This window comes from Gambusia affinis, linkage group LG12, assembly GCF_019740435.1.
Source record: "Gambusia affinis linkage group LG12, SWU_Gaff_1.0, whole genome shotgun sequence".
Taxonomy (NCBI): Eukaryota; Metazoa; Chordata; class Actinopteri; order Cyprinodontiformes; family Poeciliidae; genus Gambusia; species Gambusia affinis.
Window position 1 is genome coordinate 20,837,363 of NC_057879.1, and position 14,325 is coordinate 20,851,687.

Sequence of the window (14,325 nt, forward strand, 5' to 3'; positions counted from 1 at the left end):
AAATAACTTCATGGTGGCTGCATTGCCCAATATTTGAGGGTTATAACAAAAAGCATTATTCTTCAGAAGTAAGTTATGATAGGGAATAAACTGTTATAAAGTAAAATGGGACACATTGTCAATCATTTACCTAGCCAGGAGACTTTTCCATGAATTCTCCCAGGTCTGGTAGCTTGCTTCAGCCAACTCAAAAATAAAGTTTAATAGACGTTAAACATGATTTATTTATTTCAAAAGAGGTTTGCATGTGGCTCATACATTATAACTAAAATGAACCTGAAAGGATTTAATCGTGGGTTATGTTCTGCAATGTAAAATAATTTTGTCCCACAATGAGGACAAATCACCATCTGGCACCTATAAGAATAAAAAACTGGACCTTTTCAACAGAATGGAATCAAGTGTTTTTAGATCTTTTATATGAGACATCTTCAATGAAACTCTGTCTCCCTACTTTAAGTTCTGTACAGCACTTTTAATTTTGTGCATGCAAACATTGTGCAACCATATGTAACTTCTTCCTCAACTCGATGCCAGCATTTGCAAAGAAACTTTCTAGACAAACAAACTGACAAGCAAACAAATAAATAAATAAACTTTCATTCCCAGGAAGCGTGCGCTCTTTGAGAGCAGCTTGAACAGAAAGAAAGTCTTTCTAACAACTGCAGCTCTCCATATGGAACCAGGCTGTCTTTATTTCTTGTCTGTCAGCAACTGCTGAACCAAGGGGAAAAGTTTTTCCTGGTGACAGGGTCATGGACAAGTTCTTGATGAGTGAGAAATGAGAACTGTGAGGACCTGCAGCCGCTTAACTCCAGTTCTTCAGCAGGCGATGTAGATAAACATTCTGCTATTCATGACCTAAATAGAAGCTTTGGTTTCCTCCAATCCTCTGATTTTTAACAGTCGGTGGAGGGGCTTTTGAAGGAGGGCTTCTGTCTCTATTTTAAGCGTGAAAATAATTAATATTCAAATTCTTGTGATATTAGCGAAGTATAAAAATTTGATATGCTGGCACTTCTTACACGTGCCTTACAATGGTACTATTTATGGTGTTAAATGTTGGAGAGGTTCAGCTTCTGTCCCAAAAGAGTTCTCAGTTCACCTCGGCTGAATATTGATATTGATTTGCAAATGAGCTGAGTGCTCCAGTCATGTTGCTGAGCCTTTTCTTTCCCAGACACTGAATACCCCTGAATGTCTTCTGTTACGTAACTTTTGTGCTGGTGCCACCAGCGCTGATGGCGGCAGAACACAAGGACTGCCTGTGTTTAAAAGTGTCCTCCTGATACCCCCTCCTGGGTCTCAGATGTGAAAAGAGGAAGGACAAGGAACTGCTGTGACACGGAACAGTGGGGAATATAAGAGGTAAACAGAATTTGGTCTATTTTGTGGGAGGGGGGACTCTGAACGTAACCCCTTGAAAAAAGCCTCTTGCTACATCTGCAAGACCTGAACAAATTTATCAAGCAAAAGAAATATTTTCAGCGCTGGCTCAAGCATTTTTTTAAGGAAAAAATATTAAAGTATTTAAGTAACAGCGCACATATTTCATCATTTGTTAATGGTAAAGATGGTAACATCATATGTTAATGATGATGTGTTCTGATTGAAAATAACTATGACACCTTTATAAATTTCCCTTTCCTTTTTCACATCTTGTGACAGCATCATAAGAAACTTTATTGTATTTTGTTGGGGTTTCAAAGAACAACACAAAAGAGTGTTTACCTCTGAAGTGTAAAGATGTATGCGTTTGGATTTATTTTAAAACTAAAAGTGTGAGAAGTGCAGTATGGATGCTCAGTCAGCTCCCAAGAGATTTAGATCCAGAAATGAATGGAGAACATCTGCAAACACAGGGTAGAAAAGGGTTGGACAGCCTATTTCCCTTAATAAGAAAAACCATCATCTTCAGCCTGCTTCCTGCATTTATCCAAAGTTTTTTATGCATGACATTAAAATTTGTTTGATGATGTGAAATATTACAGTGTGACCACAAAGCAAACATAAAATAAATTTGTAAAATGGGAAATAGGTTTTTTAACAACGCATAAATAATTCTGCTTCTTTTGATTGTCAACAAAAATATTGACTTCCAAATATGGTTAAAAGTTAAGCAATTAACCATTGCTTGGTTTTTTTCTAATTTAACTTCTCACTTTACAATAACCCTTAAAACACCCCCTAAAAATCACACAAATATGGATGTTGAGCATTTATTTTTTAAATAAAATGACAAACACATATTTATTATTTGTGTTATCCTTTGTATATTTATGTGCATGACCAGCACTTGGTTAACTCTTCCAATAAAATTTCATATTTTCTTAAAAAATAACATCCATCCCTTTGTAAGTGGTTTTATACAGTGGATTAATCCATGACAAACAAAATTTGCTAATCTCCAGAGTCTCATTCACAAAAAGGCTACTGCTTTCTATCAGAGACAGTGACGTTTAATGAGAGGCACTTACATTAAACTCTAGCACAATTAGGCGTTTCATGACAACCTCAGGAGTAAAATTAATCCCTCGAATAAAATTGGTCTCAGTTCTCAATATGTCACCCCGTGGGACGCAACTTCATTTCTATTCATTGACCCTCCACGAATTAGAGCTCATTTCCTGAGAGCACGGCTTTGTGGCGGATCCCGCAGCAGGATGCATGTCTTTCATCTGCAGGAGCTCGGGAAAAAAACTTCCCTTCTTCTCATTTGATTCGAGGATTAGATCTGATTACAGATTTGAGCCAGACAACCTCTGTAACGGCCACACAATCTTCTTTTCTCCTCTTGTTAAATTTACATAAAATTGATGGGATTTCAATCCAAGACTCGTTCTTAAGCACAACAGGGATGTGTTACAGAGGAGCCTGCTTATTACCAGCAACTGGTGCTTCAGTGGAATAGTCAATGATCAGATTAATAGCTTTTAAACATCTTTCAAGATGACATTCAGTATTTGTAATTTGCCTGCATTCATCAGTGGACAGTAAATAATTTTCTTCTGCACATTTTGTCTCAAATGTCATGTTTCTGCCTAATAAAATTAATACTTTTTAACAACAAGACAAAAACATGTTTTTTCTTTTGCGCTTTGGTGGAAGTGTATTTTGTGGCCGTGTATGTAAACATATTCTGACAGCAGCTCTCAGGCAACGAGAGCCATGTGTCCCACAAGCAAAACAAAATAAAAATAATAATAATAATAATAATAATAATAATAATAATAATAATAATAATAATAATAATAATAATAATAATAATAATAATAATAATAATAATTTGTACACAACCAATTTCCTTAGTCACACTTAGCCCACATCTACTGAAGGACTGGTCAGCAGCAGTAGAAAACAAGTAATACATCTTTTTTTGTTTTGTTTTGCATAATCATGAAAATATCTGTTTTATAGAAAATTAAATACACTTACAGTATTTTACAACTTTTTTCGGATACAGGTGAGCTCAAGCAATACTACAAAACTTCTGAAAACAAAAAGATACTAGACTGGAAATTGTAGGGAGGGATTGGTAGTAATACATGTGCAGCTTTAGGCAAAACAACAGACACCCTGCAGCAGCAAAGTAAAATCACTAGGGTCACTAAAGCACAGGAAGGGCTGGGGGCCTGATGGTGCTGGATGAGGAGGTGGTGTAAGTATGAAAATGGGAGCCAGTGAGGCAAGATGTCGTAAAGTGATAGTTTAGATTTTTTTGGTTGAGTCGGTGTGAAGATATTACCAGTAAAAGCTTCCGTTCTTGCAGTAAACAGATTGTCATGTCGTTATTTTTGTAAGAAAAGTGAGGAACTACTTAGAACAATGGAAGGCTAACCACTAGTTAGCAGGGCCATCCATTATTTTTTTTTGCATTGAAACAACTCCAGTTAATATTTATAATTCTGGAATAAAATTGTGACTCATACTGGTATCATTTGTGAATAATTGTATCAAACAGAATGTCTGTTTGACGGTTTTAATATCGTTAACAAATATGACCCAATTTCAGATGTTTAGTCTCACTAGCAGAACAAAGTCTGTGGTGCTACCTAAAAAATGAAGTGGCTGTCTGTGATTTCAGATTGCCTGATCATCATCATCTCACCAGTCTGTGTAAAAAGTTTTAACTAGACCAGAGTTTGAGTAATAATTTTGATTTTCTGTCAGGCTGTCACTCACTGCCTTAGTTTTCTGTCTGGTTACCTTTTAGCTTTCAATATGGGGAATTCATTACTTTTCATCTAACGTCTTTAACTGTGACATCAGTGTTCTACAGGTAAGGGTATTATTACTTAAAACAATGGTAAATAACTTCAAAAATATCCAAACTACCTTTTTAAGAGATCTTGCTTCACTATATTTTCTCATAATACTTTAGATGACACCTAGGAATCTTGTGTCTTGTTTTTGTACAGTTTGTCACCAGAAACTGACTTGCGTTGTCTGAGCAGAGAATCTTCTCTCTCTGAAGGGATACTAGAGAAAGACATTTCCACAAATCAAGGTCACCTACAGTCTCTTCATGTGAGGTTACAAAACAGTGTCTTTTTCTATGTGCTTCCCAGAAATCTTTTCATCATTAAACCTGCTGCACTACTTTCTTTCTTCACCCACCAACTTGGTCTTGGCCATACAAAAAAAATTGCTTATACGGAGCACATTGTCCACACATTCTTTGTTTTTTGTTGTTTTTTTTTTTGTCAATGTTCATAAGGTTGAGAGTTCGTTCTCAGCATTTGTGGTCTTAGGGTTTTATTTGGAGGATTTTGGTTCAAGCTTCTCAGCAAAGAGAAACAACTGAAAGCAGGATCATTACAAGGGGAAAGAACAGCCGATGCTTTATGGGGTGATGATGGAGTGCTGCCCGTCCAGATAGCTGGTCATCACACTCTCCGGGACCCTGGCATCTAGCTCTCTCACACAGGACACCCGTAAAGCCAGGGGCACAGTGACACCGTTGGTGATGGTGGCATGTGCCGCCGTTCTGACAGCGCAACATCGCATTGTCACACACCCGAGCTGTAGAGACAAAGCAGAAAGGGCAGGAGAGGTAGACAGGAAGGCGTGATTAATAGATCACTCAGTGAAAGGGGCAGAACAGAACATCAACAAGCAGGTTCATAGGGCACAAGCTGCCTCTTCCTGTCCTGTCTGCGTAGCTCGGAGTCCTTACTGAGTAGGAGGCAAGTCAGGAAGGGCCAAAACAAGTACAGCAAACAGTATTGAAAAATACAGAATAATCAGCTGTGAGAGAAAATATTTGCACTAAACAGCTGTTGTTCGTAGAAGAATGTTAGCAGTAAACATCTTTCAAAAAAGTATTATTGCCTAGTACAGCAAATACTTTCCTAGAAATTAACAGGTACTTTCCAAGAACTTTTCTGGAGCTTCGCAGATACTTTGGTAGACTTTTTTGTGAAACCTACTGGCTAGTTTTCAAAAATCACCACATACTGCCAGGAACTTACCAGGTACTTTTCTGGAACTCACTGCACACCTTTCAAGAAGTAATCTGTAAATACTTTGCAATTTCCAAGGAAACCTCTTATAAGTCTTTTAGAAAGTTCTAGCAAAAGACTTAGTATGTTCCTGTAAAGTTCACAAGTAGTACCTGATACATTTCAAAAATGTTCCAGAAAAGGTCCAGGGCAGTACCTGGTTAACTTCAGAAGAGTTCAATTAAAGCAGTTGATAAGCTCCATGCTGTAACTGGAATATTCGTGGAAAGTACCTGATGGTTGTTGTAAAGTACCCACAAGGAATCAACTGGTGAGTTTGGGGAACATTTTGAGGAGAACAGATATTAAGTTTCAAGAAAACTCTAGAATGTTGTGAAAGGTAATATGTGGACTGCATCTGTATGTGTAGTACTCCATAATATGGAGTTAAGGACCAGTGAATCAAAGGAAGTAGGGCAGGTTCATGTATCTGCTACACTGTACATACAATATCTAAAATAACAATATTGTGAATGCTAAATTTAAACATCAATCACAGCACTTCGTGGTCTATACATTTTTTGTTGAATGCTCAGTTTCTCCTAGCAATCTTCAATGCATCATTTAAATTCAACAGCCTGGCTATGGCTTTGTGTTGGCTTTGAATTGTAAAAAATCCCTCCTGCTTTTGAATTATGTGAAATGACATCTACAAAGCGAATTGATTTTTTTCTACTGTCGAAAGAAGGGTCAAAGTTGTTGGTAGAACATTATGAAGACAGTTTTTTGTATATATGGGATAAACAAAATACCACAAACTTTCCAGTTGGTGTTATTTTCATCTTTGTAGTCAAGCTTTCAACAAAAAATACCACATTGTTTCCATTCCCAATAATGGATTGCCTTAGTGCCCATCAAATCTTTATTTATTTGAATATAGAGTGATGAGGATCACGTAAGATGATGTTCACGTTTTTTTTTAGTTTTTTTTTTAGATAAAACCTCACAACTCAATTATCTCAGGAAGCTGTTCCACTGGCAGAGGTGAAATCCGGGAAGAGGTAATGTTTGCACAAAGATTTCAGTGTAATTGGATATCTCCTCCTGCATAAATAGTAATCACATTTTTGGTTTTCAGCAGTGCGGCTCATGCATCAGAAAAAAAAAAGAACAAACAATAATTTTTCATACCAAAACTGATTAAAAACGCATTGGGGTAGCATCTAACTGAAAATCATTTAATCATTTATTTGCGTGAATGGAAATTCCACCTGTATGACATTTTGTTATGTACGATGATGGGTGATTTTTCTGTTTTTATGTGTATTGAAATTTTATTTATAAATGTCTTATGTCTTACTTAAGATGCACAAAAGGGCTCTGTAATAGATTCTTTTCAGCATCGTCCATAAACAGTGATGCAAAATAATGTGGTAGCCAAGACACATTAAAGCAGACACTGACTGAGATACATTGGGCAGGTTTAAACTATTTAATACCAAACTGTAAATCCTAAATAAGATGATAAAACATCCATTCATTTTCTGTTCACCCTTGTCCCTAATGGGGTCAGGAGGGTTGCTGGTGTCTATCTCCAGCTACGTTCCGGGTGAGAGGCGGGTTCACCCTGGACAGGTCGCCAGTCTGTCACAAGGCAACACAGAGACATACAGGACACACAACTATTCACACACACACTCACACCTCGGGAGAATTTAGAGAGACCAATTAACCTGACAGTCATGTTTTTGGACTGTGGGAGGAAGCCGGAGAACCCGGGGAGAACCCACCATGTACAGGGAAAACATGCAAACTCAATGCAGAAAGACCGCGGGGCGGGAATCGAACCCAGGACCTTCTTGCTGCAAGGCAACAGCTCTACCAATTGCGCCACTGTGCAGCCCATGATAAAAAAAAGTTCTTTAAATAATATAATTCAGCCTTTGTGGCCCAGTCAACACATTAATATTGTTGCCTATGAGTGAATGATGCTCTTTGTGCCCTCTGGCTGTGCCTCAGGACTCTGGTCTCCCTCAAAGCTGCCTGAAGTAGCTTGTATTCTACAAGTCCATATTAGCCACTTGGCTGGTTCTGTGTTAGAGAATATAGGGAAATGGAAAAAAATAAGGCATATTGATGCCAGAAAGTGTCACACAGAAAATGATGTAAATATCAAGAGTTAAAATGTAAAAAAATACATATAATTGATTGATAAGGTCATAGATGAATGAAAGGATAGCAAGTTATTTCATCATGAATCATCTTCTGTAGATCAGATGGACAATGAAACAAATAAAAAAAATTCTGTGTGAAATATAAAATTAATGGAAAACTTTGTAATGTATAGTGTTTGACACATTATGTTATTTAACTTACTTAAAATTAAAACAACATTTTTTCAGGGCTTTCTCATGGCTACAATAATTTAGAAATGGTCTGATTGCCTAAACATCTAGTTCCAGAGTGGCTAATAGGGAAAGTGCTGTCTTTTTGATGCATCCCAGAAGAACTTCCTAAAACCTTGAAATGACTATTTGATATTTTCAACTTTAGTGACCACTTTAAATCTGTATTTTTTTTCTATAACACATCCTCTTTATTACGGAACTGGAAACAAGTAGTCATGTGATGACAACTTTTTAGATATGTCCTGATTTACTGCTCAACAAAACTAGGCTTTTCAATAAAAAAATAGACAAATATTGCATATTTACTTGAATTACAATTAGTACAGAATAGGTGAATTGTCTGTTGTTGGTTTTTTTTTACACAATCTTTCTGCTTGAATTTAAGTAAAATTGCTTTTTATGACATCATTTACTCCTGAACTCATGCTGGCAGCAGGGAAAGACAGCACCATGCAGCACACCCTCTGCAGACATATGTGTGCTGCACACCTCTGTCAAATGTGTGACATTTTAACAGTGTAACTGTTGTGACAGATCCGTCCTCAGGCCTCGGTGGTACATGAAGCAACAGGGAGAAAAATTCTCTACAGCAGCGCCATAACAGTGACACGAAGGACAAACATCTGACGCAATTGGAGGGTGTGTGTTTTAAATGTCATAGCATCTTGTGCACTCGGGTGTTTCTCCTTCATGCAAATTTTTTTGAGCCAATTAGAATAATATTCACTCATTATTAACCCAAATAAGTAAAGTTTCTGTATTAGGATGACAGGAAATGTTTTAAATTCAACCTATTTTCTAATCTTCTCATCTTTCTGAGGTCTTGATGTCCTCTGATACTCTGCAACTGAAGTCAGAAAGATACAGTGTTCCACAGTATGATAAGAGGCAGGGAGTCATAAATCAATGCACTCAGTCATATCTCCTGCAACTCTTTTTCTTTTTTTTTTTTGCAAAAGATCATGATCCGATGTGACCAAGGAAGTTATGTTGGCTACATGTGGCAAACCTAGTTAAGTGTTTAATTTCAAAGCAACAAAACCAATATCAAAAGAATCGAGTCTAATTCATGAAGCTTGAAAAGGATAATTAAAGACAACCAAGACCCCACAGAGACAACAGCACCTCTATTTAATTACATGTAAAAGGCAAAGTTAAATCATATCCACGTTGATGCATTTAATAATTTTGAAAGGCGTTTATAGCTACGGATTCACCAATGCAATTAATCATAACTGGAGATATTTCCCAGACACAGGATCTGCTAATTATATGCTTGGAGCAAGAATAGTGTTGTTTCAATTACACCCGGTCAATATCTTTTGCCATGATGTCGGTGTAAGCTGAAACGTCGCCTTCAGTCTTGCCTCCTCTTATTATATTAACATACAGGCTTCATCATTAGTCAGTGATTGAAGACTCTGAAGTTCAATATGGCCTGCCAGTGTTATGATACACCACTTGACTGTGGAGGAGATATAAAATATCATCTCTAAAGACAGAACAGCAAATGCTTTCCATTTTTACAAGAGCGTTGCACTGGCTAATGCATTTTAATTTGAACGTGTGAGTAAGTAAAGTTGACTACTTCATTCACAAGCAGTGAAAAAGCCTGAAATAATACAGTTTCATTTTAAGAAAGGAATAAAAGGAATACATCTAGTATGAAATTCAATGTTTTGGGGTAATTTCTACCTTGGATCTAAAGTGAGATATTCAAAAATGGTTCTAAATAGCCAGATTAGTTTAACTTCAGAGAGCTCATGCTTGACTGGCATTATCTAAGCAAAAATAATAATCACAAATCCATATCTTGGAAGCACATTTAGTCTTGTGCATTGGATTTTATTCATGGTGTTTATTGGTAACTAAAAGGACATAATAGGCACTTTGTCAGAAAAAGCAAATGACACACATTTCTTTGATTATTGATTGCTGTCTTGTTTAGCAAGTCAACAAACAGGCACATCAGGGGAGAATAACTCACATAAATCGCCATGGTTATTCCCAGAAACCGATTGAACTGAGTGTATTTTTGGTAAAGTGCCTCAAGGCAACATTTGTTGTAAACTTTTGTTATACAATTAAAACTGAACTGAATTATTTTGAATTTTGAGTAAGCTTGGAAAGCTGCAATTTCTTAATACTTTCAATATTTTTTTGATAATTCTTTCTTAGATTTGATGGGAAAATGAAATGAGCTAAATCCAAGGCAATCCTGGAAGAAAAGTTTTAAAAACTGCACAAAAAGTCAAACTCTTAACCTAAACTGAATTTAGAATTTGTGGAAAAAATTACAAACTGTTGTTTAAAGTGCAATGACACTGCTGGGCTAGCTTGGGCTACCAAGCAAACTGGACAAAACCATCATTCTCCAGTTATACCAAGCTGATAAAGACAAACCCTAACAGACTAGCAGCTGTAATGGTAATGCAGTGTGATTCTACTAACCACAACAATCACAGTGTCAGAATTAAATAACTCCAAACTTTACATGTTTTTAGGTTTATTACTTTGTGTTGTTCTGTCAGATAAAATGTTAAAAATTCTTTAAATATATTCAAAAAGTGTCTTTTATAGCATGTCACAACCGCAGCTGAAAGAAAGAAACTTGGTATTTGCTCAATCAGGTTTCAGCAGATTTTTATTTCTGAACTACAAGACTCAGGGTCACACACCTGAAGCATCGCAGCCTAAAAAAAGATTTAAAAAACCATTTAAATCCAACTGAACACTTCACTCTCACAAGGACGACAGTTTAAAGCGTAAACAAACTGACCTATAGATAATAGAAGATATCTGCAAGAATAGAAAATATTGTGTGAATTCAGACCAACTGTATTTCTGTCCCAGACTCCATTAAATTAAAGGGATGCCATTCAAAAAGGTACAGTTTATGACCATGTTTTCTGTAATTAATTTTGTAATTTCTTTTCATGCAAGGTTGTTTGTGACTTTTGTAGGAAGTTTTAATATCAGTTTTATTCTAAAACTCGTTTTCAAGCTGCAGGATAGTGGCTCTCGAGAAGGGAAGTTAGACAGCCGTGGTGTGGTGCATCTCTAGCTTCAAAAGGTAAAGCACTTTGAAGCTCACCAAAGCTGACCCTGGATTTCTTCATACTGTTAGCCTAGTTTGTGTCACAATCTCTTCAACTTTAAATTTAGTTTGATATTTTTAGTCTGTTCGTAGTAGATTCAGTGCACACCTGTGTTTTTCATCCCTGCTTACACTTTTCTCTGTACCTCGTGATCAGTCACATCTGTTCTTCATGTGTTTATTCTGCTGTATGTGATTCAGTAATCAAAGTAATCACGTCCCTCCCATCGTTGCTTTTAGCTCCTAAACACCATTAAATAACAGTTTAAGATTACAGTTCAGTACAAATAGCTCTCATGGATCCCAAACTGCTGGAAACCAGTAGAGGTGTGTTGTTTAAACAAAAATTGACTTTCTATTGAGATGGACATAATTAATAATTATTTTAATTGGAGCACCTTTCACGTAGTTTAACAAAGCAAATAAGCAGGTTTATATTTAGTTGACATGTGCTGTAAATACAAGAAGCAAGCTAATATTAATCAGAATGAAGAGATTGTGGTTCATAAGACTACAGGTTCTTATCTTCACACTTATTTAAATAAATCTATGTGGGCTTGCTGGGCTTTTGTTTGATAAGTTCATTTTGAAATCACATGCAGAGAAATCCACATACTCTTCAGAGCTGTTTATAATTCATGAACATGTGCTAATTTGCTTGGTTTAATGAATGTGGCTCATATTTAATTTAAAGAACGCTTCTGTAGCACAAATAAAATGATTAGCTCTTCTGCTTTCATTTGAAATTCAAATATACCAGCTTTGACCACAGAAATGTTCATTCTGAAATGTTCAGTGCATAGGTAAAAGCCTCATCAGATTGTTTTGAAAAAGTATGCACAGAAAACTTACTGCACCTGGCAGAAAGTTCAGTTAGATGAATTATGTGCCCAGACACCTCATGTTGAAACAATAGATTTAGGAAAAAAAAGGGGAAATGTGTAGTTCTGTCAACACAACATTGCATTATCTACAAAAACAAGATGAAAAAGAGCCCCTCCCTTTATTTTGGAAATCCTTAAAGTCTTACTTTAATTTTTCTTCCCCCTCCTAGTTGTGAGAGCAGTGGTGCAGATGCGACTTAACACTCACTACACAGGATATCTGGGCATGCGGATTAGCTGGAGATAGCTGGAGATCAATCTACATAAACCTCCCTGAAGCCTCTTTTCTCCTTCCTTTTCCTTCTCTGCGATTCCTTTTTTTTATACTTCCTTTTTCTACCTTAAGAACCAGACAGAAAGGGTGCATCCCCAGAGAGCATTCTGGGTAATTAAAAAGAGGGCATGATCAAAGAGGTTAGAAGGCTGTGGACTCGGTGATCCTGAGGCACGCGGCTCGTTCCCTGCAGTGTTCTCACAACAAAAAAGGTCTGCCTTGTAAGGACCAGCGTGTGTCCGTGGCGGCAGGATGAAAGGCAGCTTTGGTCAAAACAGCCTACTGATTTCTGTAATTTCCATACCAACACAAAGGCTTTTTCCTTCATTTTTTTTTAAACAGCCGGTCAATAAGCAGTCAATTCAGTCTGAGTTGGTAATGTCATGCTGAAGTTACAAAACCTATGATCCTACCTTGGTTACGATTTGCAACACCGAGAGATGAAGCATTTGCTCGATCTGCGTGGAAATGGAGAGGGTATTTATTACATCAATTGTCATATAGTTCAACCTTCTATGCTTTGAAAGCGGGGGGGATAGCATGCATAGTCCAGTTTTTTTTTCTTTTACAGTATTCTATATCTCATCTGTTTTATATCAGTTATTTGAAAGCTTTAGCAGGATATTGGGGGTAATAAAGGAGTTAATGCACAGACAGAGAAGTGTGCATGCAGCCAAAGTGAATTTTCCACAACAGAAAGGCAGGGAGGTCTATGCATGGAAGTTCCTGTTGTTATTCAGCATGTGGAGTCACCTTCAGGCATCAACATGCGTAGGGATGCGCGGCTGGAGCCACGTCTTCATAAAGAATGGCTTTTTCTTTGCTTTTGCTTTGGGCACATATTTGCGTGTGTGTGAGTGTGTTTGAGCAAATATTCAAGAGTGTAAAGCAGATATCTTTCTTTGTTGTGCTAATGCAAGGGCAATTGCAACGTTAAAAAGAAAAGCTAATTAGTAAACAATGTACATTTTAATATAACTAGAACACACTTTTTGACTGTTTTTATAAAAAATAGAGTAGATGTAGCAGGGCTCTCTTAAAGCATGTACACTGTTTTCATCCTCATGTGGTACAATGATTACTATATTTTGATTTCAAATAACAGACCAACACAAAGTAATCCATTTAAAGTTCGTGACATGCATTTGTATTCATCCCCACAGACTGCAGAACAAACTTTCCCTGCAATAAAAGCTGCATGTTTTATGGGCTTGTTCTTTATAAAATAGAGGCATTATCTGCAAAAGAGCTGTAACTCTGTAAGATTTGCTACTGAGCCTCAGTAGACAGCAGTTTTCAGGTTGCCATCGATTCTTACTTTGGTTGGGGCATTCTAAGGCATGAACATGCATATGAACAATTCTATTGTATCTCTGGCTTTATCCATCCATCCATCCATCCATCCATCCATCCATCCATCCATCCATCCATCCATCCATCCATCCATCCATCCATCCATCCATCCATCCATCCATCCATCCATCCATCCATCCATCCATCCATCCATTTTCTGAACACCCTTGTCCCTAATGAGGAGGGTTGCTGGTGTCTATCTCCAACTATGTCCCGGGCGAGAGGCGGGGTTCACCCTGGACAGGTCGCCAGTCTGTCACAGGGCAACACAGAGACATACAGGACACACAACCATTCACACACACACACACACCTAGGGAGAATTTAGAGAGCCCAATTAACCTAACAGACATGTTTTTTGAACTGTGGGAGGAAGCCAGAGAACCCAGAGAGAACTCACGCATGCACAGGGAGAACATGATAACTCCATGCAGAAAGACCCCAGGCCGGGAATCGAACCCAGGACCTTCTTGCTGCAAGGCAACAGCTCTACCAACTGCGCCACTGTGCATCTCTGGCTTTATGTTCAATCATTCTTCTGCTGGAAGATAAACTTTCTCTTTAGTCTCAAGATTTTTTTTTTTTTAAATATTCTCTAACGGTTTTTGTTCTAAGCTGCTCCCCTCAACTCTGACCAGCTTTCTTGTCTCTGCACAACAAAAGCATCCCGATGGAATGATGATAACAATGTAATGTTTCTCAATGGGGGTAGTGCATTCAGGGGGTTGGTTTCACAGCTCACATAGCATTTTTCATGGTGGCAGACAGTTTCAATTTGATCTCTACTGACATCAGAACCACCTTAAACATGGCTGCTGTGTTCATTTTTCTTAAACAAGACTTTTGGCGACTTCTTTCAACAACCGCT

The 14,325-nt window shown here is 37.4% G+C and overlaps 1 protein-coding gene across 3 annotated transcripts in view; it reads right to left on the bottom strand.

Annotated features, from left to right (window-relative positions):
* Window positions 1-302: 302 nt before the first annotated feature.
* Window positions 303-14,325, bottom strand: part of LOC122840848 (netrin-G1-like) — a 67,865-nt gene continuing 53,842 nt past the window's right edge. For 2 of the 3 annotated variants that reach the window (XM_044133593.1, XM_044133592.1), the window contains exons 6-7: window positions 12,518-12,562; window positions 303-5,022 (exon numbers count right to left, since the gene is read on the bottom strand). In XM_044133593.1, the coding sequence (XP_043989528.1) occupies window positions 4,784-5,022; window positions 12,518-12,562 (284 nt within the window). In that variant the 3' untranslated portion in view covers window positions 303-4,783. The remainder of the gene's footprint in view (window positions 5,023-12,517; window positions 12,563-14,325) is intronic. The other variant, XM_044133595.1, reaches the window with a different exon arrangement.